The following is a 27,638-nucleotide window of genomic DNA, read 5'->3' as shown; positions in this document are numbered from 1 at the left end:
AATTTGCAGGTAAATGGATTGAACTAGAAACTGTTATATTAAGTGAAGTAACACAGACTCAGAAAAAAAAATAGACGTATGCTCTCCCTCATATGTCGATCCAAGAACCAAATTCTGATAAGTGAGTATGTATCCAGACATAACTACAGGAACCAGGAAAATGAAAAGGAACCAGGGAGGTAAAGGAAAAGAAAGAATCTGAAAGAGAAAAAGAGTAGGAAATGGGCATTAATAAGGGAGATAGGGATAAAAATAGGATTTTTTAAGGGGGGAGGGGGAAGGAAGGTTATACAAGGAACCTAGGGGATAAAGGGAAAGAAGGAGCTCAAGATTGCTGGGACCATAGGAGAAGGGTATTATTAAGGGAGAAATGGGAAAAATGGGGGTACTTTAAATGGGGAAATCATGGTGGAAGAGTTAGACAATGCAAGAGATAAATTATGCCTAGCTAGTTTTAAAACAAATCAGAGGGTACCATATTAATCAAACAACCTACTAACAAATTATATATACAACTAGCTCAAGGAATATAATATATATCTAGGCAAGATCTATCTGAGAATGTTTGCTCTTTGCCCAAGCTTTATCTCCATGGCACATGGTAATTAAAAGTACCAGACTAGTGGAACTAACCTTCTTGGATGTTTAACAGCCATACTTTGAGGCCTATACTAATTTGGTCAGAGGAACATAAAGGACAGTTTTTGCTCCCTGCCCTCCTAGGTCAACTAATTTCCAGGGAACTATAAGCATCTCTCAAAATGTCCTGTAATGGTGGTGAGTCACCTATCCTCTTGATCAAGGAGACCATGGAGACACATCAAATAGAACTGAACAAGTATACAAAGAGGAGGGTCAACACAGTGGAAACATTTCCTCCATGCTTCCAAAAGAAGCCAGCCATGGTCGAGCAGGACCTTTGACTTATGTTCGCATAGATGAAACGTAAAAGAAAGGAGCCAGGGGCCTCCTGTAACCCAGGAACATATCCTCAAAGGGCCTTAAGAGTAAAAATAAGTTAATTGATCTGGGCCCAGTGTTTACTCTTAAACACCCAAAAGGAAAGTATAACCAAAGATTAAAGGGGTCAATATAATTGTTTAAGAGTCCATGTGCTTAGGTAAAGGCTACATAACAAGAAACAATGCCAGACAGGAGATACTGTCCTGTGAGTTTTTGGCCAGGATGGCACAAGAGACTCCCAGACAGTAACCCAGCACAGAACTGGGAAAATGAACAGCAGGCCCCAATCTTATTTAAAGGAATATTGACAACTGATTGCTGCTAGATGAGGAAGAGCTGATCTTCCTAAAACAAGGAACTCTAGATAGGCTGATTAGATTCAGGGGATGGACAAGCTCTGGGGAATGGCTGGGGGCACCGACAACCCAGTGGACAGTAACAGGGATTACAGAGCATATGTGCTCCAGTGGGGGGAGGGGGAATATGCGAGGGTGCCATTTGGGAAGTAGGTATTTAGATGAGTAAGATTGTTTGGGATGTTCTGTATGATACACAGAAAAAAAATCAACAAATAAAAAAAATGAGTTATATTTGAGGAAGAAGCATAAAAAATTGCTTCATGTTAATTAGTAAAGGTGAAAAACGCTACCACTGAAATCAACTGATGACTTTATATCCATACTCAGGTGCCAAGGATCCAAGTGTAACCAACGTGACTATTAACAATCAGATACATAGAGATTAAAGATGCATGTGCAAACATCTAAGTGTTAGTAGCATTAAAAATGAGTTTTTCTGTATATTTTTAAATGAAATGGAGATCTTTTTTAAAGGTTAAAACCTCATTCAATTTTATGTCTTATAGGGCTTATACTGAGTTCAATATTGTATAACTGTATTAATTCAACTGTGAACCTAAAAATTTACAGACACTTTTGAAAGAGATGTATCTTTGCTCTGGAAATTTGTTACTGAATATGTTAAAGCTGTAATGAAATGCTTCTTCTAATCATGTTGTTATTAAATAAATAATTTTTTAAAAATGGAAACTTGTAAAGCTTATCCAATGCCTAGGAAAGGCCATTAATACAACAGTCAAGTAAATCTAAACTAATAAACAGAATCTAGAGACTATGAGACTGCTCTGCGAACAAGGGTCAGAAGAGAAAGGAACAGATACTTAATGGCATCCCCTCCCCATTCATTACAATACCCTATCTGCCTCATGAAAGAAGTCTGTCTCAGCTAAGTCATACAAATGGCACAGAAGGATGACCTAGATAAAATCATCCTTATTTCATTTGCAACCATGAATAGAAATGTTATATATTAAAATAGATATAGATATTCAGGACAAAATACAATTAGATTATACCTATAGATTATACCACCATAAACCTATAATCATACCTCCATAAATTTCTGTAAATAGAAGCTAACTTTAATAATTTAAAATTAGCAAAATCAACACAAATACAAGGAAATCCTTTAAAGTAAAATGGCTAGTATAACAAAGCTCAAAAGTAACAAAACTTACCTCTATGTGTTCTAAGTTATTTGTTCTCTGAACAAGCATATTATCTTTCTGCAAGATATCTCTGTACTTAGTAGTCAGTTCATTGTACTGTTTATTGGCTACTTCTAGTTCAGATAAAGAAACACTATTATCTATGACTTTCTGGAGAGCCGCAATTTTGAAAATGGCCATTTCCTAGGTAAAGAAAGATATATGAATCAAGTCGGTATACTTTTCTGTAGTAAAGCAGAAGTCATGTTTGAGAAGGATAAGTTAACTGAAAACAAAACAGATTTTAGAGCCATTTTAAATATACAAGATTTCCCATGTAAGAATACATTTGTTACTTTCATATAGGAAATATTTGAAAATTTTTAATTAAAAAATTTAATGAATCCTCTTTATAACTTCTGCTATAATGAAATTCAATTAATATAAGAAAGTATAATATACAGCAATAGCTCAGAAAACACTTGGATGACTGCTCTAAATTTCAGAAGATTAAAACCAACCTGACAAATGACAGTCATATGACAAAATTAAGTACTGACTAAGGTTACCTTTATGCCTTAGCTATAACTGCTTTCTGTAAGTGACACAGATTAATTTTTGGTTCACATTATTTAGTAATTAAAATATCTATCACAATAAACTGTAGTAATAAAATTTAAGTTATTTATTTGATGTTTGCTACAGTTTAATATGAAATATTCTCCAAAAACATGTTAAAAGCTTATTCTCTAGCATGGTGCTACTGGGAAATTGTAAAAGTTTTAAGATGTGAGGCCTGGTGGGATGTCTTAGGTCACTGGGGGCATGTCCTCAAGGGGATCTGTGGGACCTTTGTCTTTCCATGATCTTTCTCTTTGTTACTGGCCATGAGATGTCTAGGTCTCTGTAAACCATGTACTCTTGCCACTGCCACCACAGGAGAAAGGCATGAGGTCATGCCCCCAAGCCTCCATAACTCTAATCAAACACACTTTACCTATTTTTAAATTTAAATATCTTTTTTTGTTGTTGTTGTTGTTGTTATAGTACCAGGAAGATAAATAACATAATGCTCTGCTATAGCAATTAAGAGTCATTAATCAAAGGTACTGAGGTGTCTCTATTAACATAGACCTGATGCCTGAACTTTTACTTCTCTCCAGAAGGATGCTTTGTGATAAGCAAAAATTAATAGAAAATTACAACGAGGAGTGATGGAAGCTTGTTAAGTAATGGAGTGATAAATAACCAAATTGATGCACTAAAGATGAAGAAGAATTTGAAATTGTAATTCATTCTGCAATACAGTGGACTTAAGATCCCACTGTGACAGCCTTTTTTCATGTAAATAAACATATACTATTTTATCTTTATTCTTAGGATTTGGTTTCATTTGTGGAGTAGGGTGGATGAAAGTAGATGCAATTTTGTTTTATTTTTAAATTATTCCCTTTTCTTGCTTTCTTAACTGTTTTGAAAAAAAAAAAAAAAACTTATGGTTTAAGAAAAGACTGGGCCAGACATGGTGGACTACACCTTTAATCCCAGAACATCAGCTGTGGCTACAGAGACTCTGACTCAAAACAAAAGAAAAACAACAAAAAATGGTTGGGATAAAATTCCAACTCCCATTTCAAACACTACCTGTATTGGTAAAACTCTAGAAAAGTACATTCCTTTCAAAAAGTGACAAATTCAATTTTTAAAAAAGAACATTTCTTATGGCTTAGTTCATGTCCAAATAGAAATTGCTTTCATCTGAATAGATTTCTTGTTGAATCATGATTTGGTTTTAAGATGACACTGAAAATTGGTTTCTCAGCATGACAACACAACAATATTATACATTATTTAAAGTAGACGGTAACTTTTTAATTTTGCTTTGAATTCTGTGTTTATATGATTTTGTCAAAATGCAGTCATTTATAAGCTTAAAACTTAAGGTCAAGTATAGATAGGTGTGAATGTGTGAATGGTGGTAATCACTCCTGGTTTTTTGTTTATATTTGCAAAAAGAACTGTTAGAAGGATAGTCTTTTACCTACAGGAAATAGGGCAGGAGGCTAAAAGGTACAGACGCAGCAGTTAAGATTTCTCTGATAAAATCTTTTGAAAACTTAAATGTTTATATATCCATAATAAAAAGAAATGGAGAATAATATTAGAGAATTATTTCAAATAACTAGAATATGTTATTATCCCTATATGTGCTCAGTGGACTAGATTCTAAGGAAAATAAGAACTGTAAAGCTATATTCACAAGTATTGCAGCTGTTTTTGTTTCTAAATTAATGTGTGATAATGTATAATAAAATAATTACTCTGTTGCACATTTTTAGGCAAAATAAGGAAAATACAAGTATAAAATCAAATGAGAGGAAAAAACTGTATTATACTTATCTAACAATGTTAAGCTTGATTTGGAAATAACAATATGAAACCACAGTTTAAAAATATACTAGATGGCTCAGCGGTTAATAACACTGACTACTCTTACAGAGGACCCAGGCTCAATTCCCAGCACCCACATGGCAGCTACGAACCGTCCTTAACTCAGTTCCAGGAGACTCCAAAGCCCTCTTCTGTTCTCCACGGCACTGCACGACACGGGTGCACTCACATACATGCAGGCAATACACTCATACACATAAAATAAAAATAATAAATAAAATATTCAAAAATACATATATACATTCTATTTCTTAAGTTTTCTCCTCAAAGGAAATTAGCAGTAATAACATCCCAAGAGTAAAGACACTCAGATCAGTTTGGGGTTGGAAAGTATTTCCCCTTTAAAAATAAAGAGGGCTCCTTAGAGAAATGGATTATTTCATTTCAAGTCAGGACAGAAGTGTGTAAGTGAAGTCTAGAACATTTTGTTGTGCCAGAACAAATCAAGATTGATTCAAAAACTAATAGGTCCTTGTTAAAATAACCCTGATACACTTTTAAAAGGCTCCCAAAGGACAAAGATGAGATAAAGAATCATCAATTGAGTAAAATGCACCTAAATATTTGAAAGTTGGAGTCTATCAACACCCAAGAAGCAGAACCCACCCAAACTAGAAAAGGAAGGAGAGTACAGACATGCTGCCCTCTGAAAACTGGAAGAGAGGGAAGAGGGAAGCTCTTGCCCTGGCTTTGCACTGAAGTGTGCTTCAAGACTACCAAACAGCCTGGGCAATGGACAAGTTCTTTATTTTACAAAAGAATGTAAAAACATTAATATACCAAGAAAATCATGAACATCCATCACCAGGCAATAATCATCATTGGCTATGAATTCATTGAGAGAAATGACAAAGGGGCCTTTATTTATATTTTACCAGCTAGTTTCTTAAAAATGTAGTTATTGGTCATAAAATGATGTGATTCCCTTGCAAAATATCAAAAACGTCAGACACACTATGTTCTGAAGTGACAGAATATTATTTAAGATATATTTTTGTTAAAACTATTTAACTTGAATTAAACCATAGACTCAGAGATAAATTTGTTAAAAACTAAACAAAACAGATCAATCAAATATTCTTCAGAGAAAAAAAGCAAAACAAAAGCAAATAGGTTTCTAAAATGAGATTTAAGACATCTAAATCCAATAAATTCACTATTCATGTGTTAAGACTGGAAAAACAAAGACAAATTAATACAGTCTCTGCAATAGGCTAAACTAGGGAATTATTATCCAGCTTTTAGCTAAAATAACATTACAGTTATATAAATAAAAGCTTTCTATTGTAGAGATGTATACCAAAATATTTAGGAGAAATGTCTACAATTTAAGTATTTCTACCAAAAAACAGATGAAGTAACTATAGCAATTGTCAATAAACATCAGTAATCCTGGAGGTAAGTTTTCAGGATTCTATTTCATCTCTAGAAAATACCTTAAATCTTTGCAAGCTTCCAATTTTTTCACAAACTCCTGCTTCCATTGCTATCAAGTCATTCTTCTGTTTCCCATTTTCTTTCCTAAGCTGTCGTTCCATTTCTACTAAGGTGGTATACTGCCGTATTAATGACTTTTCATTCACTTGCAAAACAGTGATTTTCCTACTGTTTTCTGAAAGTGTTTTTTTCATTTCATTTGAATCCATCTGAAGAGCATCGAGCAAATTCTGTAGAAAGTCACATTGGTATTACTCGCTGAATCTAGTCATCCTTGTTTGTACACTGTACAATGTTAAAAGCAGCTGGATAGTAGGCTCCAGGGGATGGACCCATATTGAAGGGCATTTAGAGACACAAATTTGACTCAACAGGTCTTAATATATATAAAGGGAATTTATGAAATCAGGCAGGGGGTCAAGCAGGGGGGTCAGGCAGGGGGTATTAAGGAAGGGTGCAGATGTGAGAGGAAAGTCTAAATATGATGAAAATATATATTTGCAAAAATTCAATTAAACAATGAAAACAAACCAGGCGTGGGAGCGCACGCCTTTAATCCCAGCACTTGGGAGGTAGAGGCAGGCTGATCTCTGTGAGTTCAAGGCCAGTCTGGTCTACACAGTGAGTTCCAGGCAGCTAGGGCTATAGGGCTACAGGAAGAGCCTGGCTCAAAACAAACAAACAAAAAAAAAAAAAAAAAAAAAAAAAAAAAGAAAGAAAATATCAAAAGTACTGTACTTACATTGTATTCCTGTACTTTGACAGCATCTTGTTGGATTTGATCCTCAAGTTTCCTCTTTTCCTCTTTTATGATTTCAGATTCAGTTTTCCAAACTTCCTTTTCACTATAAAACATGCAGTAACAATAAAAAGGATAATAATGCAAATCTAATAAAATTTATATTATGGAAACTTGAAATTTTCTCAAAACAAAGAGAGATATTACCTATCATTTGACAAACAAGTTAAAAACTTCACTCAATGTTTTTAATACATTAAAAGTAACATCATGTTTTCATTAAGTTATTTCCATTTTTACCTTACTGTTTTAACATAATTACAATATAATATCCCATTCCACATTCAGACAAGAAATACATAAGGTGACTCTATACCATCTTGTGTCAAAAAAGTCATGCTTTAAAACTTAAATTGAATAAAGGGTTCTTCAAGATATAATTCAAAAACTAAGGGTTTCTTATCAAACTGACCTAAGACCTAGCTTTAAGGGGTATCCACTGGCCAAAGTTGGTTAAAAAAAAATGACTTTAAATGGGAGGGCAGGAGGGAGGATAAGACAGGGAGATAAAGACGAGAGATAAATAGTGCCTAGGTAATATTAAAAAACAAAGGGAACTGGATTAGTCCAAAAACCTACTGAAAAATTACACATACTATATCCTTACATGAGTCCATGAGTACAGATGAAGCTACATAGCAAGAAACAGCGCCAGACAGGAGAAACTTTCCTTTGAGTTGTTAGCTAGGGTGGTCCAAGAGACTCCCCGAATTACACAGGCTACTGCCACAGTCCTTGATTGCCACCCAGAACTTGAATGTAAGATCTTATTGCTGAAGACAGGACACACTTTGGACACGGGATTTGGAGCAGAGCTGGAACTGACCTGGAAGCCACCTCCCCTAAAGACTACCTCTCATAGCTTTGGCAAGCACTACCCAAGCTGGTAAGGGAGAACATTAATCGATGGTTCAACCCTAGCATCAAGGCCTAAAAACCACATCAGTGATCAGCAAAGCAAATGACATTGGTGCAGTAGTGGCACTTTTATCTTGGCGGTAATATACAGCTACCTAATTGGACTTAAAGTCCACTCAACAGGAGCAAACTCATGTGTGGTACTGGGGGTTATGGGAAGGTGCCAAAGGGGAAGGGAGTAAAAAGATGATTTTATGTATAAAATACACAAAAATTCAATTAAAAAAAAATTTTTAAATAAATAAATGACTTCAAATTAAGTCAGTACTCAACCAGGAGATGAATGATATATGAACATATCCTTGTAAACACAAAAGGATTAGGAGTATAATTAACACTCCAAACTTGTTCTAAAATCAAATCTCAACAATCTGGCCTGACTTAACTATGAGCAATAAATGTACACAAAACATTCAGAATGCAAACACTAGAAATCATCAGATTTAAAGTAAGGTATATAAAGGATTAACACAAGGAAAGTCCAAGAATCTATTGCACAGCATTGTGACTACAATTAACAACATATGACATAGTTGAAAATTTGTTAAACAACAGGTTTTAAGTATTCTCTCTACAAGACAATAATGTGTAAAGCACATATTGAACAGCTTGAATTATCTGCTCCAAAATGTATTTTAAATCAAAGTATCTTGTTATCTATAATAAGCCAATATAATTTTACTTATTAGTTAAAAGTAGTTTAAACAATCATTTTTAAAATGTACAAGCTGTCTACAGAAAAAATATTCCATTCATGCTTAGCATGAACCGATTCCAGTGGCTTCATTACCTCTGCCACTGAATGATTGAGACTCGAACGTGTGACCTACATTTGGTTAAATAGATATGACTCAGTCAGCCAAACACCTCTAGAAAAAAGATTTATCTAAAATTCTTAAAAATTTTACATGAGAAAACATGTTCCAATGGGCATGGATTTCTGGTCCATGAACTTTTAGACCCATCTTATAACCACAGTAATAATAACAAGAATTCATACATATGATCTGTCCTCTAAATGGCTTGGGTTCTTATTAATCAAATGATACAATTAGTGTTTAAATCATCTTTAATTAGGAAATATAATTCCTACTAAGGGAAATCATTGGATTGATATAGATGGGATGATCGTAACAAAAAGTATGTTAGTTCCCTATGAATATGTATGAATACTTATGATGATAATGAAGCTAACATTTACAAAGGGGCCAAATGTGCTATGCATTAGCCCAAGCATTACAAACCTATGCGGGAAAAAAGACTACTATCATAGTATTTTACAAAAAAGAAACTAAAACACAGACAGGTAAAGGCAAAGTAACTTGCTCAATGTTAATGTCTGGGTTCAAACTCAGTCAATCCCAGAACATAAGGGGTTATGATCCTTTAACTAGTTTTAAAACGTTTAACCATGTTTCTGACAGCATTATGGGCAAGGGTGTATATTTTTTCATGTTACTTTCAGAATACTGTACCAAACTAAGTTTTGCTACTACATGTACCTTAGATATTCTTTATATATTATACTTTGTTGATGACGAATGACTGCAAATTTTCTATTATAATCTTCAAGAGAATCTTCTAAATTCTTTAACTTCTTTTCCTTATTGTCTAGTTCCTAAAAATTAGTTCAGAAATAATTTAAATAGCATTAGATACATTTTGAATTTGAAGGTACAGATTCCCATTCAAAAAAGATTGTAGAAAAATACACCAAAGAAAGGTTCCAAACCCATAATCAACATAGATCATTTCTATATTTTTAAGTTTAATTTTTAACTAAAAAAATTTGTGTTTTTACACAAAAACATTTTTAAAGTTGCATGTATTAGTGGGGTACTATGTGATGTATTAAAACTCTGTATTTTCAACATTTTAAAATAAAGCACAAAGAATGAAGCAATAAGCATAAAAAAATACTATAAAACAAGCAAAATTACTCTTAACAAATATGGTGTTGCAGTAAGCAACAGCTTATTAGATACAGTTCTTACCCTACAGATCTTTACCAGACAGAATAGTTACACACTCTGCCATATATCCTTTTGTAAATGCACACTTCTGTGCCTCTACTAAAATTAGCCTTCCTATTTCTAAAGATGAACAAAATGTGACTGTAAAAGATCATATAACTTACTAAACATCAAAAACCCTAACACTACACTTCACATTCATTTATCAAGCACACGTGGCCAGGTTGTCATAACTGAGATCCAACATGCAAGTCCCCAAAGGTTTTACCACTTCCATTACTCTGTGCTACATTAGGACTAAGAATCCCAGTACCTGTTCCATTAGCTTAGGTGTTCAAATTCCAATCAGTATTCATTTTAATTTCCTGTGTTTTCTTTTTCTTTAGTTCCATTTGTGTGTGCATGCGTGTGTGTGTGTGTGTGTGTGTGTGTGTGTGTGTGTGTGTCTAAGCCACAGTTCATACGTGGAGATCAGAGGACAATTTATAGGAGTCAGTTCTCTCTGTCGATCATGAGGGTCCCAAGAAGATCAAATGAACAAGATACATGAACAAACTTTACATGTATAAATTACCTTTATTTATCTTATTCCATCACACATACTAATCAACTAATATACCTCATTGTTTATTTTGAGAATGCAAAGGAAATCATGAAGACTAAATTAGAAAACATACTAACAAAAGATTGTATTATTTACATGTAAAATTTTCAGTACCTGCAAGAGATATATTAAATATTCATTCTGAGAATTAATGATATTGGCACTAGATGGTGCTATCCCATCAGGTAAGTCTACACCTTTAAAAACTACATTTGATCCTTGAGATTGTCGTAGAAGATTGGTTTCTTTCTCAAGATGATCAATCTGGAAACAAATAATCCAGGAGTGAGAATCACATCTATGACAGCCAAAGAAAAACTACAAAGCAGCAAGCTAGATTTCATGCTTTCTCTACTGAATATCTTTTTAAACACATGTGAATGACCTAATAGGAATTAATTAAATCAAACTCTTCTGAGGAATGTCTAATACAAGATTTAGACCTTTTTTCTCTCTCTCTTTTTTTTTTTTTATAATACAAGGTACTTATTTTTCTATTTCATAAGAAATCCCCAAAATACTTTCTTAGTGTTCAAATGCTTAGCGTTAGCATTTTCTTTTATTGAATAAAAATACTCACCTTTAGATTTGCCTTTACCAACTGCTGTGAATAATTTATAGCCTCTTTCCGAGATTCCCTGAGTGCCTGCCTTAATTCTTCATTCCTTCCAGTTAGTTGATCAACTTGGGCTTTCAAATGCATGCTAGCATCAAAGATTCCTTCTGCATTTTTTGATTCTAAAACCTAGTAAATTTATATATCGAAATGTAATGAAAAACAATAAATTCATAAACAACAAAAATTTATCTTTACTAAGACATTTAAACATTTTTTCTACCCTCACTGCCATGTATAACAAAAACTTCTTTAAATTTCTTATTTATAAACTTTTATTTATAAAACTTAAGTTCAGCTTATATTATCAAATATAACAACTACTTCATTATAACAATATCTAGTAAATACTGATAGATTAGCAAAGTAGAAAACAACCAGACAGGAAGATGATCAGCATTCACATATTAGCCATTTTTTTAATTAGCTGAGCAAGTGACTTTTAAACTCTTTTTATTTTCTTTCCTTCACTCAGTTATCTATAATGAAGTAGAAATGTTAGTCATGCCAATTTGATTTCTATGTAAAAGACTTGAAATGTGTAGCATCTGAATGAAAGGCAGGAACAAAGGCATAGAAGAGCTCCTTCAGTCCAGTGGGTGTTCAGTGCTTCCTCGCCACACAGTTGAAGCATAGATAATAACCAACACCATGATAAGAAAGTAATCCAAAAGAAATGAACAACCAAAATAATAAAACTGTATCAGAGCAACAGCAGCTCTTACTGTCCAACAATGGCACACATACACATCATTATGTTCAAGCCTACATAATATATGGAGCGCAACAGTTGATTCAAAGTAAGCTTTTAAACTGAACAGAAATTAAGTAAGATAAGTAAATACAAATACAGTATATTCAGAAGGGTGATGTGGGGTTTAACTAAAGGCAGTTGGTTACTAAAAGTATGCTTTCCTTGAAAGAGATCAGACCAGGTCAGGCAAAATAAAAAATTATATCAATTAAAAGGTAAGACCTTGGGAGTAGGGATATGGCTCAGGGAAAGAGCATTGCCTAGTATACATAAGGTCCTAGGTTTAATCCCCAGCACTTGAAAAAAGAAAACGAAAACCAAAACAAACCAAGGGCCAAATGTTACAAGGAAGACAAAAGAGAGAGAAGAATTCTGATTGACAAAGTGGTCTAGTTTGTTGTCTTACTGAAGAGAACATTTTGTCTACATGGTCTTTTGGAAAATGAGATTGGAGTAGATGGAGGTTTTAAGCACTGAAAGATATCCTGTAATAGAGTGAACTGAAGAGTATAAACAAAAGCAATTTGGGTCTTATCACAGTAAGAAAGCAGAGCAGTACTTGACTCAGGTATTCAGATTGTGGAACTTTCCCCAGTACTTTTTTACATATGCTATTAAAGGAAACCTATACATACTATGTAAACATATTTCCTATCTTTGTATTCGAAATTTGAAATTCTTTCTAAGTTTTAAAAGGTCATCCATTTGAAGTTATTTCATTTAGCACTTTTGGAAAAGCCATTATTTGGGAAATGAATCCTTTTGGTCTCAATTTAAATAGCCTAGGTGGTATCAGTTGTTGAATTTCAAGATTTTTAAGGGATGAAGATGAAAAAAAAAGTGAAAGGTGCAACTTGGTTACATTTTAGTTGTATTACTTTTTGTTTGTTCTGTTTTGGCTTGTACTCAGGTACTTACCTAGCATGCTTATAGTGTTCTACATTACTAGTCCCACTACATTTATAGTGTGTGTGTGTGTGTGTGTGTGTGTGTGTGTGTGTGTGTGTGATTCATTCCACTGTTTTCAAATAAGACATTTAGAAAATTGAGCTTTCTAAAGTTAGGATAATTTTCTATTCCACCATAAAATAAGTTACATAATATAAAAGTTTATATGGTATACAGAACAGCTGTATGCTACAATTTAATGTAAAATACATATCTTTCAAGCCAGACATGGTGGCGCATGCCTTTAATCCCAGCACTCAGGAGGCAGAGGCAGCAAAATGAAAAAATGGTCTGATCTAAACAGTCGTGTGCTCTGAGTATTTATTAATGGAAGAACTGGTAAGTGATCTGATTTATATTCAGAAAGCATATAAATCAGAAAGAAAGAAGAAAACTCTGTGAGACCAATGATCCAGGAAAGATCCAGACACTGTCAATAGAAACAGAAAGTAGAGGGGGTGGAAAGATGGTTCAGTAGGTAAAAGCTCTTACTGTGCAAGCCTGAGGGCCTGGGATCAGATCCCAATACCCAGGAAAACAACAACAAAACTGGGTCTAGTCATATGCACCTTTAACTCCAGCCCTGTGAGGTAGAGACAGAAGGATTGCTAGGACTTGCTAGCCACCAGCCTAGCTCCAGATTCAGTGAGAGACCCTGTCTCAAGGAAATAAGGAGGAGGAGTCATAATGCAGGGCACTTGTTCCCCAATGGCCTCCACGTGTGACCATACATACATGCATACACACAAAATACATAAACATATACCAAACTCACATATATACTGACAGAATCACATACATGTACACATACACATATGTAACAGAAAATAAAAAGAAGTAAGGATTTCTTGACTATTCTATTTGTAACTGGTAACTAAGTAGAATTTCTTTTGGAGAATGAAGTTTAATACTGTGGCTTTAAAAATCACAGACATAAGACATTTACACAAAAAAGCAACAAGAATCATTTTAAGCATTCAACACAGCACAGGACAAACCATCACCAACCAGAAAAGGAAGTCAGAATCAAAAGGTATAAAGGAATCAATGATTAAAAGAAATGTCTTCCACTAATTTTCCAACCTCAGGAAGCTTTTTGATTATTTTTATTTTATGTGTCTGAGTGTTATGCCTGCGTTTGTGTGTGTGTGTATGTGTGTGTGTGTGTGTGTGTGTGTGTGTGTGTGTGTGTGTGTGTGTGTAAGTGCACCCATGTTCACGCAATGCCCATGGAGGACAAGCGAGGGTGCCGGATCCCCTGGAACTGAAGTTACAGAGAGTTGCTAGCCACCATGTGGGTGCTGGGATTCAAACCTGGGTCTTAACTGGTAAATTACCTCTCTAGCCCCCCAGAAGCTTTTTAATGTATCAATGTTGCTTTCTGCTACCAATTACAGTGTTATACTAGAAAGAATTCAATTACTAATTAATCGTGATTTTAGAGATTCAATTATTATGGATATTTTTATTTAAATCAGGTAATAATTTAGGAAACAATTTAACAAAATATGCTAAATATATTCAGATAACATAAATGACACAGGTAAATAATCTAAAATGGGTAATTATTAAAGGTTATATAGCAGGTACTCATCAATACTGTGGAACTCTCACACCTCTACATGATAACCACAGATAGAATATTATTTATGATCAAAATTGTTACTGTACCACAGAAGTCTTTAAACAAACACTATACTGCACTTTCAAGTTTGTGGCATAATTTCCTAACAGACCTATACTCTCACAAACTACAAATGATTTAAGCAAAACAAAACAAAAGAACTAAAGGTTCAAGAAAGTAAGCAGATTTTGCAGTGGACTTATGGCCGAAAGGACAAAACTGTTGGCACCTGAACTTGCGCCACTTTGAAGGCTGGAGTCTGAGGACAAGCTGTACTTGCAGTGACTGGTGGTATTCCTGGTCTAGCTACCTACGGAGACAGTCTCAGTCACAGGAAAAAAGGGACAAATGTCAGAGAGAAGAGAGTCACCTAAAAAGAGCTCCAAATTCTGTGTAAAAACTCTAGCAGGTCTTGGGTTATAATCTATTGAGTAAGAATAGTGATGATGGAGGAAAGTGAGAACAAATTTGAAAGCAGATCAATTATCTAATTTGAAAAAGAAAAAATAAAAGATGAACAACTGAAATGATACCAAAAATGTATTCCTAAAGAGAATGTCAGAAAAAGACGACTGAACAAATAATGGTGGAAACCTTCCCAATTGTAGTGAATAGTGTAAGTAAACAAATGCAATATACTGAACAAACCCCAAACAACATTCTTGTACACACACACACCCCTTGGCATATTATAAACAACTAGTAAAAACAAAATGTAAATAAAAAATATTTTAATCAGCGTGAGAAAAACTGCATTATACACAGGGAAATGATTAAAATAACTGTAAACCTATCTCATCAGAAATCATGGGGTAGTGTGCAGTGGAAAGCCATCTTAAGGAGGGAGTGATAGTCAGTGGTTACTGTCAACTTGACAAACTCAAGCATCACCTGGGAGCCAGGCCTCTGGAATGACTGTGGGTGATCTTGATTATATTCATTGAAGTGAGAAGACCTGAACACTGGCACCATGTCCTAAGCAGGGAATCCTGGACTATATAAATGGAGAATGTGAGTCAAGCACCAGCATGTACGAATTCATTGATTGCTCTCTGCTTTGGACAGTGGATATGATATATGATATGGTCAGCAGCTTCAAACACCTGCTGCCTTACAGTTCCCTGCCATGATGTATTGTGTCTTGACTTGTAGCATAAACCTTTCTCTTTTAAGTTACTTTTCATTTATTTATTTATTGATTGATTGATTCATTGATTCATTTATTCATTTATTTACTTATTTTTATGCTGTGTGTATGAGTGTACTGTCTGCATGTAAGTGTACTCATGTCATGTACTGCCTGTGGAGGTCAGAAGAGGGTGTCAGATCCCCTGAAACTAGAGTTAAGGATGGTTGCTAGCCACAATGTGGGTGCTGGGAATAAAACCCAGGGCCCCTGCAAGATAAGTCAGCTCTTAACTGCTAAGCCATTTCTCCAGCCACACTTAAGTTGTTTTTGTCTGAGTATTTCATCACAGCATCAAGGAAAGAAACTAAGACAGAAGAAAAGGGTTAGTGAGAAATTAACATGAAAAAATAACTTACATTGACTAGTCTTTCAAGACTAGGGATAATTAGAGATGTTTCTTCTCCTTTCACATCAGGATCCTTTTGCATTTCTTTAATAGCTTGCAATATTTCTTTCATACCATCTTCAAGTTGCTTATTTTCTTCAACTAATTCTTTTACTGTAATTATATATTTTTTCATGGAATGAGTAGATCTTTTCTACACATTAGTATAAGCACATGATGAATATTTCAGACAGAAAAAAAATAACCATTTGAAAAAAGCAAATGTAAATAAACAAAAATCTAACTATAAATTCAACTCAATAGTTGAGTTAAATGGCAGACCTACTTTAATCATGTGTATATGCACATATATACATGTCACGGTTCAACATTTTATATTAAAATCTTTAAGTTCAGTTTTCTCATTTGACCTTCATTAGACAATATAAGACATTAAACAAATATCTTCCTTAAAAACAAGACTTAATATTCTATAACAATAAAAAGAACAATGCAAGGCTGGAAAGATGGTTTAACTGTTAAAGTTTCAGATTCACAACCAAAAATGGCAATAGAAACCAACTGGATAAGAAACTGGGACTGAGTTATACAGATTGATTATAAAGGCAATTAAAGGATAAAATAGGTAATAAAAAAATCAAAGACCTGTAGACCTAAAAATTTTAGGATGGGAAAATAAATATAGAAAAGAAATAACAGTGACTTACATTTATTTTGAAATTTAGCTATTACTGTCCTACTTCTTTCTAAATCTCTTTCCTTTTCAATTAGTTCTCTTGAAAGAAATTCATTCTGAACAAAGAGAATAAAACTGATGTTTTAGCAAATATCACAACAGTAAATAGGTTTCAAGTTAAAACAATGTTTGATCAAATAAGGTATAACACAGCAATTATACAAATAAAGTTTATAGTGCAAAACAGACAGTGATCTTCCTGCCATCTCCCCCTCCCTCAATTCACATGGCAAAAGGCAGAGAGAGACACAGAAGTTTTATATCCTTATTACTAAGCACATCATTGTTCTTAATGGTTTGTCTTTACGCTCCCTGTTCTGCATGGCTTCTCTGACGGTCAAGCTCTATTTCTGCATTTCTACTCTGCTCTTCTTGGATTAGTAAATCCTGTGCTCTGGTTTAATCTGAAGAAACATTTAATATATTAGGCAGGTTGACAAGTTCACAGCAAATACACTGCAGTCTAAAAATAGAAGAGAATCTTTACAAACTAGTGTTAATAAGTACTAAAAAAAGAAGTCTTATCGTAATTGTTACAGAAATCGGCTAAGAGAGTTAATAAAATGTGATCCCATGAAGGCAATTTGGAGGAAAGCTCACCTGAGATCTAAGAAATACAAGTTCTCTCTGTAGCAGTTCTCTAAGATTTTCAAGTGGAACTATTCGAGTTAATTTTGATTGTTCAGTAACAGGCACAGGATCTGAAAGATTAACTTTGAGCTTACTTTCCAACATCTTTGTTTGTGAGGGTACCTCACTTTGTCTTTTATTATCTTTCAAACTGAGATCAGCATGCTTTATTTGAGAATGAAACTGTTCATCTTCTGATCTTACTACTTGTGATTTATTCATGACAACTCTATGATCATGAAATTGCTGACAAAATACTGTAGATTTTTGCCTTTGTGATAATTTCTGTACCAATTCTGAAGCTGATGTTGAAGCCTGAAAAGATGAACTGCTTTTCTGCACAAATCTACTCTTCTCTAGTGCTTGATGGCTTCCTGACAGTTTCTCCTCATAGTCATCAGAAAGAGAGCATAAGTAATCATTTATTTCTTCACTGCTCTCCTTACTGAAGGTACTGATTAGTGATTCTAGATTTCTTACAGATTGTAGACATGGTGCTTTAAAGATCTCCCTTATTGTGATAGCTTCTGGAGTTGAATTAAAGTCTTTTATTTGCATAGATGAGGAATGTCTAGTTAAAGAGACAGGAGGATCCACTCCACTTTCTACACTATGATGAATTTTAGACAGTATTCTTGAGAATGATGGTTTGGATATATTCTCTGTCTCATTCTGATCTGATTGCAGAATAGCAAATGGCGGTCTCCTATGAAGCAGGTCTATTTTATATGAACTCTTAATCTGTATTCAGAGTAAATAATGTCTCATTAAACAATCTTTCCTCAGCAAGTACTTGAAGTAAGCAAGCAAACATTTTTATTTATTTACAAACATAAAGGAAGAGATGTCTGAAATGAGATGAAGGAAGAAAAAGTGCACTGTTCACAGTTCCCTTTACTTTTTCTGTCACAGAATTACTCTTTACCTTTGATTGTGCTTCATTCATATTTTTGGATTTTATAAAAGTTTGTTGTTCTCCTATTCTATCTTCTTGAGATAAACTTTCAGTTAGGTTCAGGTCTTCAATGGTTAATTCTGCAATGTGAATTAACAAATTAAAAAACAAAATAACTCACCTTTATTCTAATGCAAGAATAAAATTTTAAACCAAACAAAAACTCCAATGTTTTCAAAATATTTGTTCAGCATGTTAGTTTATTTTTAACAATTCATCAGTAATCTTAAAGACGAATTTGAATTATATCTTCTCTATCTTTTTTAGTCCATGTTAAATTAAAAGTTTCAATTAGTAAAGAGTTCCTAGGACCCATGTCAAGCAGCTCACAATTGCCTATAACTCCAGCTCCAGAGTAACAGACACCCTGTGCTGCGCACCAGAACAAATGTAGCATGTACACTCACACCAACACATAAATAAAAATAAATCCTTAAAAAAATGAAAAAAAATTAAAGGTTTGGGGGCTGGAGAGAGATCTCAGGGATTAAGAGCACTGGAGTTCAGTTACCAGCGACCACATGTTGGCTAGCAATCATATGTAACTGGAGTTCCAGGGGATCCTCAGTGGGCAATGCACAACACAGGTGCACTTACATGAAGGCAAAGCACACATAAAAATAAAAATAAATTTAAAAAATTTTAATGAAAGAAAAAAACAAAAAGAAAAAGAAAATCCTTCTGTGATCCTCTAACAAAAATGAACTGCAAAGGCTATTATAAAACTTAACTAATTTTCATTATCTTTATACCGCCATCCCCACTGGAGCCCAAATACTCTGTCATCCCTGTTAAGGCCCACTGTGCCGTCAGTGTCCCCAGCCATTCCCCACTGAGGCCTAGTCAGGCTATCTAGAGTCCCGTGTTTTAGAAAGATCAGCAATTTCTCTGCCTACAAGTAAGGTAAACAAAGTGAAAGTTAAGTTTAATAAAATGTCTCAGTTGGGAAATTTCCTCTATTGGATTGGCCCGTGACCACATCTGTGAGACACTTTCTTGACAGTTGAATGAAGGAGGGCTCAGCCCACCAAGAGTAATGCAGCTTCAGGGCAGGGGTCCTGGGCTGTATAAGAAACCAAGCTGAGCACACTCCATAGGAGCAAGCCAGTAAGCAACATTCCTCCATGGTCTGTGCTTCAGTTCCTGCTCTGAGTTCCCTCAGTGAGGATTATGACCTGGGAATTATAAGCTGAAATAAACTCTCTCTTCTCCAAGCTGCTTTTGGTCATGATGTTTATCACAGCAATAGAGAAGCAAACTAAGGCAACAATCTTTAAAGAAAGGAAGCACTTTAATAATATATAGCAAAATAAAAATTACTATTTTAGTATTATAAGTCACAGTATAATAGAGCTACCTAAAAGTAGCAGTACAAAATTTTCAAAATGTTTGTAGGTTGTTCACTTTTCTCCAAGCTGCTTTTGGTCATGATGTTTATCACAGCAATAGAGAAGCAAACTAAGGCAACAATCTTTAAAGAAAGGAAGCACTTTAATAATATATAGCAAAATAAAAATTACTATTTTAGTATTATAAGTCACAGTATAATAGAGCTACCTAAAAGTAGCAGTACAAAATTTTCAAAATGTTTGTAGGTTGTTCACTTCCAGATTTTTTTTGGGGGGGGGGAGTTATTGTTATGTTGTTATTATTTGTTTTATTTTCTTTTTTTTCACAAGTTAGTCTCTCACATTATTGATGGCTTATTAAACAAACTAGATCAGAAAGTTATACTGCTACATGCTGATCAAGGATATACCTGGTTCTGAATCAGGATTCTACCTAATCATACTCAGATCTCCTCTGCAGCCCATTATTCTCCCTCATTACTTGTAGCAGGTACACAGAAGAGCAAACTCTTCTTCACAGAAAGTTTCAGATCCAGGCAACTCACTTCCAAATGACTCTTTTAAAAATATGGAATAACTGAAAATACCTGAAGCTGCATTCCTTTTTCCTCTTTCTTGAGCCATTTGACGAATTTTTTTTTTCAAATCAAGTCGTTCTTCCTCTAGGCTTTCAATCTGAAAAGTATAAATTATTAGTAGCTCTCCTTATTTCAGCCAAGAAAATGTTCAGTTGAGTATCACTTGCCTCTTTCAAAAGAATCTGGTTTTCAGCTCTATACTGCTGCTGTTTTAAGCATTTACTGTTTCTGAATTCAGTTAAATCAATCATTGTCTTTGGTTCAAGGCCTGAAATAGAAATAGAAAGCACTATGATTAGAGTCTTGAAAACAAGGAAATGAACAAGAAAAACTTCACAGAATACCAACTAACTGGGAGGAGGGAGGATTATTCCTTTAGACAATATCATTTGAAAAATGGAGAACTTTTTGTGCAAGAGTTTTCCATACTGTTGTACTGTAAAGAAAGTGAAAATCTTAAGCTATGAAAACCCCGATAAACCCCTATGAGCTTGGTGCAAATCAATTAAGAACAGAAGCCTTGGCATGAAGTGAACTTGGTTCAATTCCCACTTTCACTTTGTGACTTATACAGATATTTGTTTTATTTATTTATTTATTTATTTATTTATAATTTTGGTCTGCCAAGAGTACAGTAAAATTAACCTAAATATAATAGAGGAATGCTTGGCAGTGATCATTATTAATACTAATTATGTTATTATTGGTCTAATCCTCTCAGTTTACTTGTTTCCTAATTTGCCTTAATTATCTGTTTTTTAATTACTAGGCAATTAGGCTGTGAAAATCAAGTATTGAAACAATCAAAAATTATAACCCAAACTTTGGTCATTGAAGACTAAACTCCTTGAAGACCGAAAATATGGTATTTGTAACAACCCTTTGGTAGGGTCATTAAGTGATCCAGAGGTACATCCAGATTCCTAGCTATGATCTGGCTGGTCAAGTTAATCATATATCTAACTTGAGTGTTCTATATAATTCCAGATTCTAGTTAGATACTTTTCATAAATAATCCATATAAAATATTTATTCTTTTCTATTAGACAAAAATTTTACCGATGGTCAGTTTAATTTTAAGAAAACATTGATACTTAGCAAGTATGATGACATCACCATTTAAATATTAATTTTCACTTTAAAGGAGGAACTTGGTTTGGGCTAGTTAGTTATAAATTACCATTTAAACTAGTAGTATTACCTAAATACCTATTAAAATGAATATATAAACTGCCAAGCTATATTTGGAAATTACTTCTTAGACTCAATGGAACTCTTAAAATACTCACAGTAAAACACAAACTGTTTAAAAAGTATTTAAAAGTCCTTAAAAGGCCTATAAAGTACTTATAAATGGCATCATATATTCATCTGAAACAAAAGCATTCTGCAAACTAACGAATCATATAGATGTTTCTTTTGGGGGGAAATGAACAGTTAGCTTCTGATATGTGGCATTAATATAATGCCCATTCACCTTTTAAACATGCATTTAGTACTGAAAACATGCTACACAAATGAAAGCAGTATTTCAGATCTGCCCAGCCACCATGAGGTCCCCAAACCCAACTGAATCAAGAGTAGCTCCACTACTGATTAAGTGTTTCTACAGAAGTATTAATTTGGGGAAAACCAAACACATTTAACTACTTAAAAATAATTAAATAAGCCAAAAGTAAAGGCTTGGGGTATAGCTCAGTGGAAGAGAGGAGAACATTTGATGAGTAGGACCACCCCCTACAAAAAGGATAAACAAGTCAAAAGTAAACAAGAAGAACTTGAAAATTAGGGACGAGGAAACTGGCTTTCTTAAAAGATAGCTTACCTGCACGCTCTCTAAGTGCTTCATTTTCATCAAGGATATCATTGATCTTCATCTCAAGTTTGTTGATTTCTTTGGTCAATGATTCAATCTCTCGATCACGTATTTTAATTTGGTTTTTACAATTCTTTATTTCTATAACAGCATCTTCTAAACCATATACTCCCTGAAAAACACCCCATCCAATTTAAATATAACATGGTTTATTTGAATAAATCAAATGAACGAATTCATTTTTTAATGTTTTTTAAAAATATTTTATTATTTTTATTTTATGTGCATGAGTGTATTGCCTGCATGTATGTGAGTGCACTTGTGTCATGCAATGCCGCAGGTCAGAGGAGGGCTTCGGTTTCTCCTGGAACTGGAGTTAAGGACAGTTCATAGCTGCCATGTGGGTGCTGGGAATCAAACCCGGATACTCTGAAAGAGCAGTCTCTTAACCACTGAGTGCTCTTAACCACTGAGCCATCTCTCCAGCCCCTGAATTTATCATTTTTTTAAGTTAAGCGTAAATACAACTATATTTGTACTTTATATGGCAGGTATATCCAAGAGCTTTTTAAATTTTAAATTAATACATAAACATAAAAATAGTACAGATTAATGAGTTTCTTTACTGTGTTTATATAAACCAAATCTAGTAATAATAACAGATATGAAACAGCTGAAACTTCTCAGTAAAATATTCTGTTTAGCAATGTGACTCAGAACATTACATATAAAACACTTCACCCTATATAGATGCACACAAATATAGAGATAAAAAGTAATGAATTAGGCATACCAATGAGTGTGAATTGTATGACAAATCACAATTTCAAAACATAAAAGTAAAAGTCGATGGAGTTGACACAACAGGCAACAAGAGCATTCCTATCACAAGTTTCATCAAGTTAGGCAGTGTCACACGTACATGGTGGCAAAAAGAACACAGATAACTAGGGATCTAGTCCTGCTTAACTGCTTATCTGAGCGGAGCACTTATCTGAGAAGAACACTCCTATCAAATGTTTGGAGACACTCTGATCTCATAAAAACAAATGCTCAAAAGTTTTAATAGTTTAAAACCAGAAGAGACTACTGTTTTCTGCATGGAACACAATAAAAGGCACAGAACAGTCTTAGTATCAGGAATAATTCTAAACCTCTTGAAAGACAAGATAAAAATACATACCGATTCATAATCTTTTAATCTTTTTAGAGCCTCAACCAATTCTTTATCCTTTTCCCTAGCATCAGCTTCAGCCAGCTCGGCTATTCTCTCAGCCTCTTTTGTTTTCTCTTCTAGAATTTGTACCTTTGAGTGAATTTTCATGTAATGAGTCTGCTGATTAAAGTTTGAAGTACCTACAGTGTGAAAACAAAAATCATGAATGAACTGATTTGACTATTTATTCCTATAAATCAGATGTTTCTAGATAGGGCAGAAAAAGTGGTATGGCACAACAAAAGTTTCATAAATGCTGGAATTTTATAAGCCAGAGTACTTCTTGATTTTATTTATAAAATCAACTAAAAGAGTAGAGTTTAGTACAATTACCCTAGTTAAAATGATATGGATTATTTAAAATGCTATAAAATCTACTTTACAAAAATTGATCATTTTGAGAGAGGCTGTTTACTAGTCAGAATAATCAGTCTCTCTTTGGATCACCATAACAGTACTACACATTTTCCAGTTGGACACATGGCCAACCGGAAATAAAAACTGAATTTCCATTTATACTCCTGCATGTAGGTGTGTGGTCATACCATTGCTAAGCACATCAAAATAAAAAGATCATATGAGAGTTCAAGAAAGTTTTCAAGAAGAAGGCTATGGCTATGAAGGATGAAACATGAGAATGGAAACTACATGTTGAGTTAAGCTCACTTAAATTGCTGCTAGATCAAAATATAATATTTTTATCATTTAAAAATTTTCCCAGACTCATCCATAACCAACAATTACTAATATATTTACATTTGGCATCAGACTAGGATAGGTGATCAATGGAACCAACAGCTTAGCAAGGAAAGAGGCTGAGCTGTCCCCCAATATCTACTCTCCCTTTCTTTCACAGAGCCTTCCAGTCAATACTTTATTTATCCACCTATATTTAAGCATGTTTTTGCTTCTTGTCCCCCTCTGCCTTCATCGTGCTGTTTGGGATACAGACGTGAAAGCAAAGATCATTTCGGATGGAAGACTACCTAAGTCTAGATGCTCACACAATTGAATTTGCCATTCTTCTGAAGATCTCAATAGCTGAAGCTAATAAAAGAACAAAAGAAAATCATGAACCATCATGGCTTACCACTTAAAATTCAGACAGAGCATCAGCTTAGCACACATACCCTGCACGAGCTTTAGAGACTCTATGACTACAAATTAGTTGAAATGTCATTTAGATAAATAACTCTTTCTTATTTAACAGCAGAGATCAATTGCTATGCTTTCTCTGGATATTAGCATATGTAAAATCCATACTCAGCAATCCTTTTAAAACCATTTCAACTATTATAAGGTATTCTAACACAGAGAAATACTTATAGAATGTCAAGAGGGTTCTTGACCCTGCTCAACAGTAATATATTTCCCCAGTCATCTTCCTCCCAGATTATCACTTCTTTCTTATCTTTCAAAATTTGCAATGTATTTTCCATACTATTTTCAGCAGGGAAACTTCTTATTTCCTGATAAAATCGAAGTAATCAAGAACACTTCTGCAGGTTCCTACTACAAGAACGTCTACAGAGCCCCCACATCTGTATGCATTACCTTTCTTCTAATTATGGATGGATAAGCTCTGTGATCCTAATTAATGGCAACATTTTCCACTGCCATCTCCACCCAGACCACTGCCTTCTTAAGGATTTTGCTCCAGAAATTCCTTCTGCTATCCTCCATCAGTTGTTCTTCTCTTATGGGACTTCTCCATCACTCTAGAAGCACTAGTTATTTCTTCCACCTCAGAAGCCATTTCCTAACCTTTCTTTCTCCTCAGGGTACTAATGCATTTTTCTCCTTTTTACAGAAACAATTCTGAAAAGATTTCCTATATTTCTTCTGTCCATCTTCTCTTGATTCAAAAATGACCATTCCTAAGCTTGATCATTTTCAGTGCTCATCAAGAAAATCACCAGAAATGTACAGAGCTTTGAAGAGTTTATTCTTCCTAGGTGGCATTTTCACATGGTTCTCAGGGGTCTCCATTCTCATGGTGCTCCTACCATCTCTGCACATTCCATTTCAGTGTCCTCTGGTTGTTTCTCTTCATCTCCTCAGCCTCTAAATTACAAGTACTGCAGGGATCAATCTTGAGATTGTTCTTTGTAATCTATATTCCTTCCCTTGATGACTTCTTTGCATTTTTATAGAGATGGCTACCTAATATATACTGTAACCAAGATTATGCTCATGAACCTTAGAGTTCCCCATACAAGTACATACTTAACATTTTCAACTGGAAGTCTGATAAGCATCTGAAATTTAGCATTTTCAAAACAGCACCTTATCATCTCTAACCCTGCTCTTCCCACAACCCTTCCCAAGGTTCAGATCAAGTCTTATAAGTATCTATTGAATCTTTCATCTGATCTGCCAGCACATTCCACCTCTATCTCCTTCAAAAAACAGGTTAAAGTGGCTACAACTAAGACCACAGCTAGTATCAAGCTCTAGTCTACCAATGATTTCAATTGATTATAATGGTCTCCCTGCTTCTTACCCTATTACTCCTATACTCTATTGCAGATGTAACCTAGGTGCAATTAAATCACTCCTCTCTCCTGAACCTCTGGCAAAATAAAAGTAATAAACTATATGGACTCTGCGCAAAGGTTTCTGGTAACTAATCTTTTCTACTGCTGCTCATTATTTACTCCAGCTATCAAAGTTTCTTTGTGATTCCTCAAATATGTTGGTGATTTTGAACCTATTTTCACTGGTTATAGTTACATACATTGCTCACTCCCTTACTTCAAGTCTTTGTTCAATTATGTCCAGTGAGACTTTTCCTCTATTATCTAGAAGCCTCATATTATTTCCTATATTCTTTTGTTCATTATCTTCAGCAACTATAACAAATAGGTCTGTAAATTTATTGTCAATAGTTTGCACTAGTATGCCTTGATATACTCACAATATGTAGCTCTATAGAAATACAATAGCACTTGATATTGGAAAGGCTTAAATTCAGAGAATTTCAAATGACAGGCAAAATATGACTTAGTCAAAGAAAACATGAGAGATTACAGTGGGATTAATTCAAATGTTGACCTGTCAAATTACCTCTGAAAAGAATCCACAAAGGCAACACACTCATCAATGCATCTTTGTTAATTATAAAAAAAGAGGTGGAAAAATATCTTCCTGCCATTAAATATTTTATACAACCCATCTACTAACAGTGTTTGAATTGTTTTCATCAGAAAAAAGATAGAAAAACATGAATCATTTACAAATTTAAGCACTAAAAAATATGCTTTACTATTTCACAATTATTTAAATATATATTTATAGCAACACTGACATGACAGTATTATTTTAATAAAAATAATATTTCAAAATGTAATGGTATATGAAAAAAAATTTCATATATTTAGAAAATGTTAAATTACCTTTGTCTCTTTGGAGCTCATTTTTCAAATCTTCAATAATGAAAGTATTTTTTTCCATGTCTTTAGTATACTGTCCTATTTGTTCAGTGAGCATCTTAATTTGACTATCTCGCTCGTGAATACCCTGTAAAATTTTTAAATATCAACTATAATTTCATAAATATGAACATTCATTTTAAAAATAAGGAAAAAAGGTGGGTCTTATTTTTTCAACAGATTATAGGATATATTTTCTTGTACACAAACTATATTTCTTTTTTAAAACAATTAATTACTTTTATTTCTTTTGTATGTGTGTATGCATGTGGGGAGGCCTGTGGAGGTCAGACAACAACTTGTAGAAGTCAGCTCTCTCTTTCCATCATGTGGGTGCCAAGGACACACTTAACCATCTCACAGGCTCAGCAAACTACACTCAAGAACACTTCTGCACTTAACCATCTCACAGGCTCAGCAAACTACATTTCTAACAACTTGTAGAAGTCAGCTCTCTCTTTCCATCATGTGGGTGCCAAGGACAGAACTCAGGTTTTCAGGCTTCGCAGCAAGCACCTTTACTTAACCATCTCACAGGCTCAGCAAACTATATTTCTTTTTTTTTTTAGATAGGCTCTCCCATAGACCCAGCTGGCCTGGAACTTACTAAGTTGACCAAGCCAGCCTCAGTCCCACAGTGATCACCTGCCTCCTGAGTGCTAGATTAAAGGTAAAGGCAAACTTTATTTCTTATTGCACACCTCTTCAACTTTAGCTTTCGACCATTTTGTATGTTTACGTTTTCCTGTGCATTTTCTTTAACCCTGTTTAGTTACCTTCAATGCCTTTAGCACATCA

The 27,638-nt window shown here is 34.2% G+C and overlaps 1 protein-coding gene across 1 annotated transcript in view; it reads right to left on the bottom strand.

The window, feature by feature from the left end:
* Positions 1-27,638, bottom strand: part of Cep290 (centrosomal protein 290) — a 106,805-nt gene that overhangs the window by 66,644 nt on the left and 12,523 nt on the right. Inside the window, exons 11-25 of the mRNA XM_029558973.1 lie at positions 27,486-27,499; positions 26,805-26,928; positions 23,377-23,549; positions 22,203-22,365; positions 20,545-20,645; positions 20,387-20,474; positions 18,421-18,530; positions 16,837-16,921; positions 16,140-16,282; positions 11,233-11,397; positions 10,767-10,916; positions 9,578-9,693; positions 7,101-7,203; positions 6,358-6,588; positions 2,501-2,674 (exon numbers count right to left, since the gene is read on the bottom strand). Of these exons, the coding sequence (XP_029414833.1) occupies positions 2,501-2,674; positions 6,358-6,588; positions 7,101-7,203; positions 9,578-9,693; positions 10,767-10,916; positions 11,233-11,397; positions 16,140-16,282; positions 16,837-16,921; positions 18,421-18,530; positions 20,387-20,474; positions 20,545-20,645; positions 22,203-22,365; positions 23,377-23,549; positions 26,805-26,928; positions 27,486-27,499 (1,940 nt within the window). The remainder of the gene's footprint in view (positions 1-2,500; positions 2,675-6,357; positions 6,589-7,100; positions 7,204-9,577; positions 9,694-10,766; positions 10,917-11,232; positions 11,398-16,139; positions 16,283-16,836; positions 16,922-18,420; positions 18,531-20,386; positions 20,475-20,544; positions 20,646-22,202; positions 22,366-23,376; positions 23,550-26,804; positions 26,929-27,485; positions 27,500-27,638) is intronic.

The sequence above is a fragment of the Nannospalax galili genome, unplaced genomic scaffold, assembly GCF_000622305.1.
Source record: "Nannospalax galili isolate Female #2095 unplaced genomic scaffold, S.galili_v1.0 scaffold191, whole genome shotgun sequence".
NCBI classification, from domain to species: domain Eukaryota; kingdom Metazoa; phylum Chordata; class Mammalia; order Rodentia; family Spalacidae; genus Nannospalax; species Nannospalax galili.
Note: the sequence above shows the minus strand (reverse complement) of the source record. Positions and strands in the feature narration are given on the sequence as shown.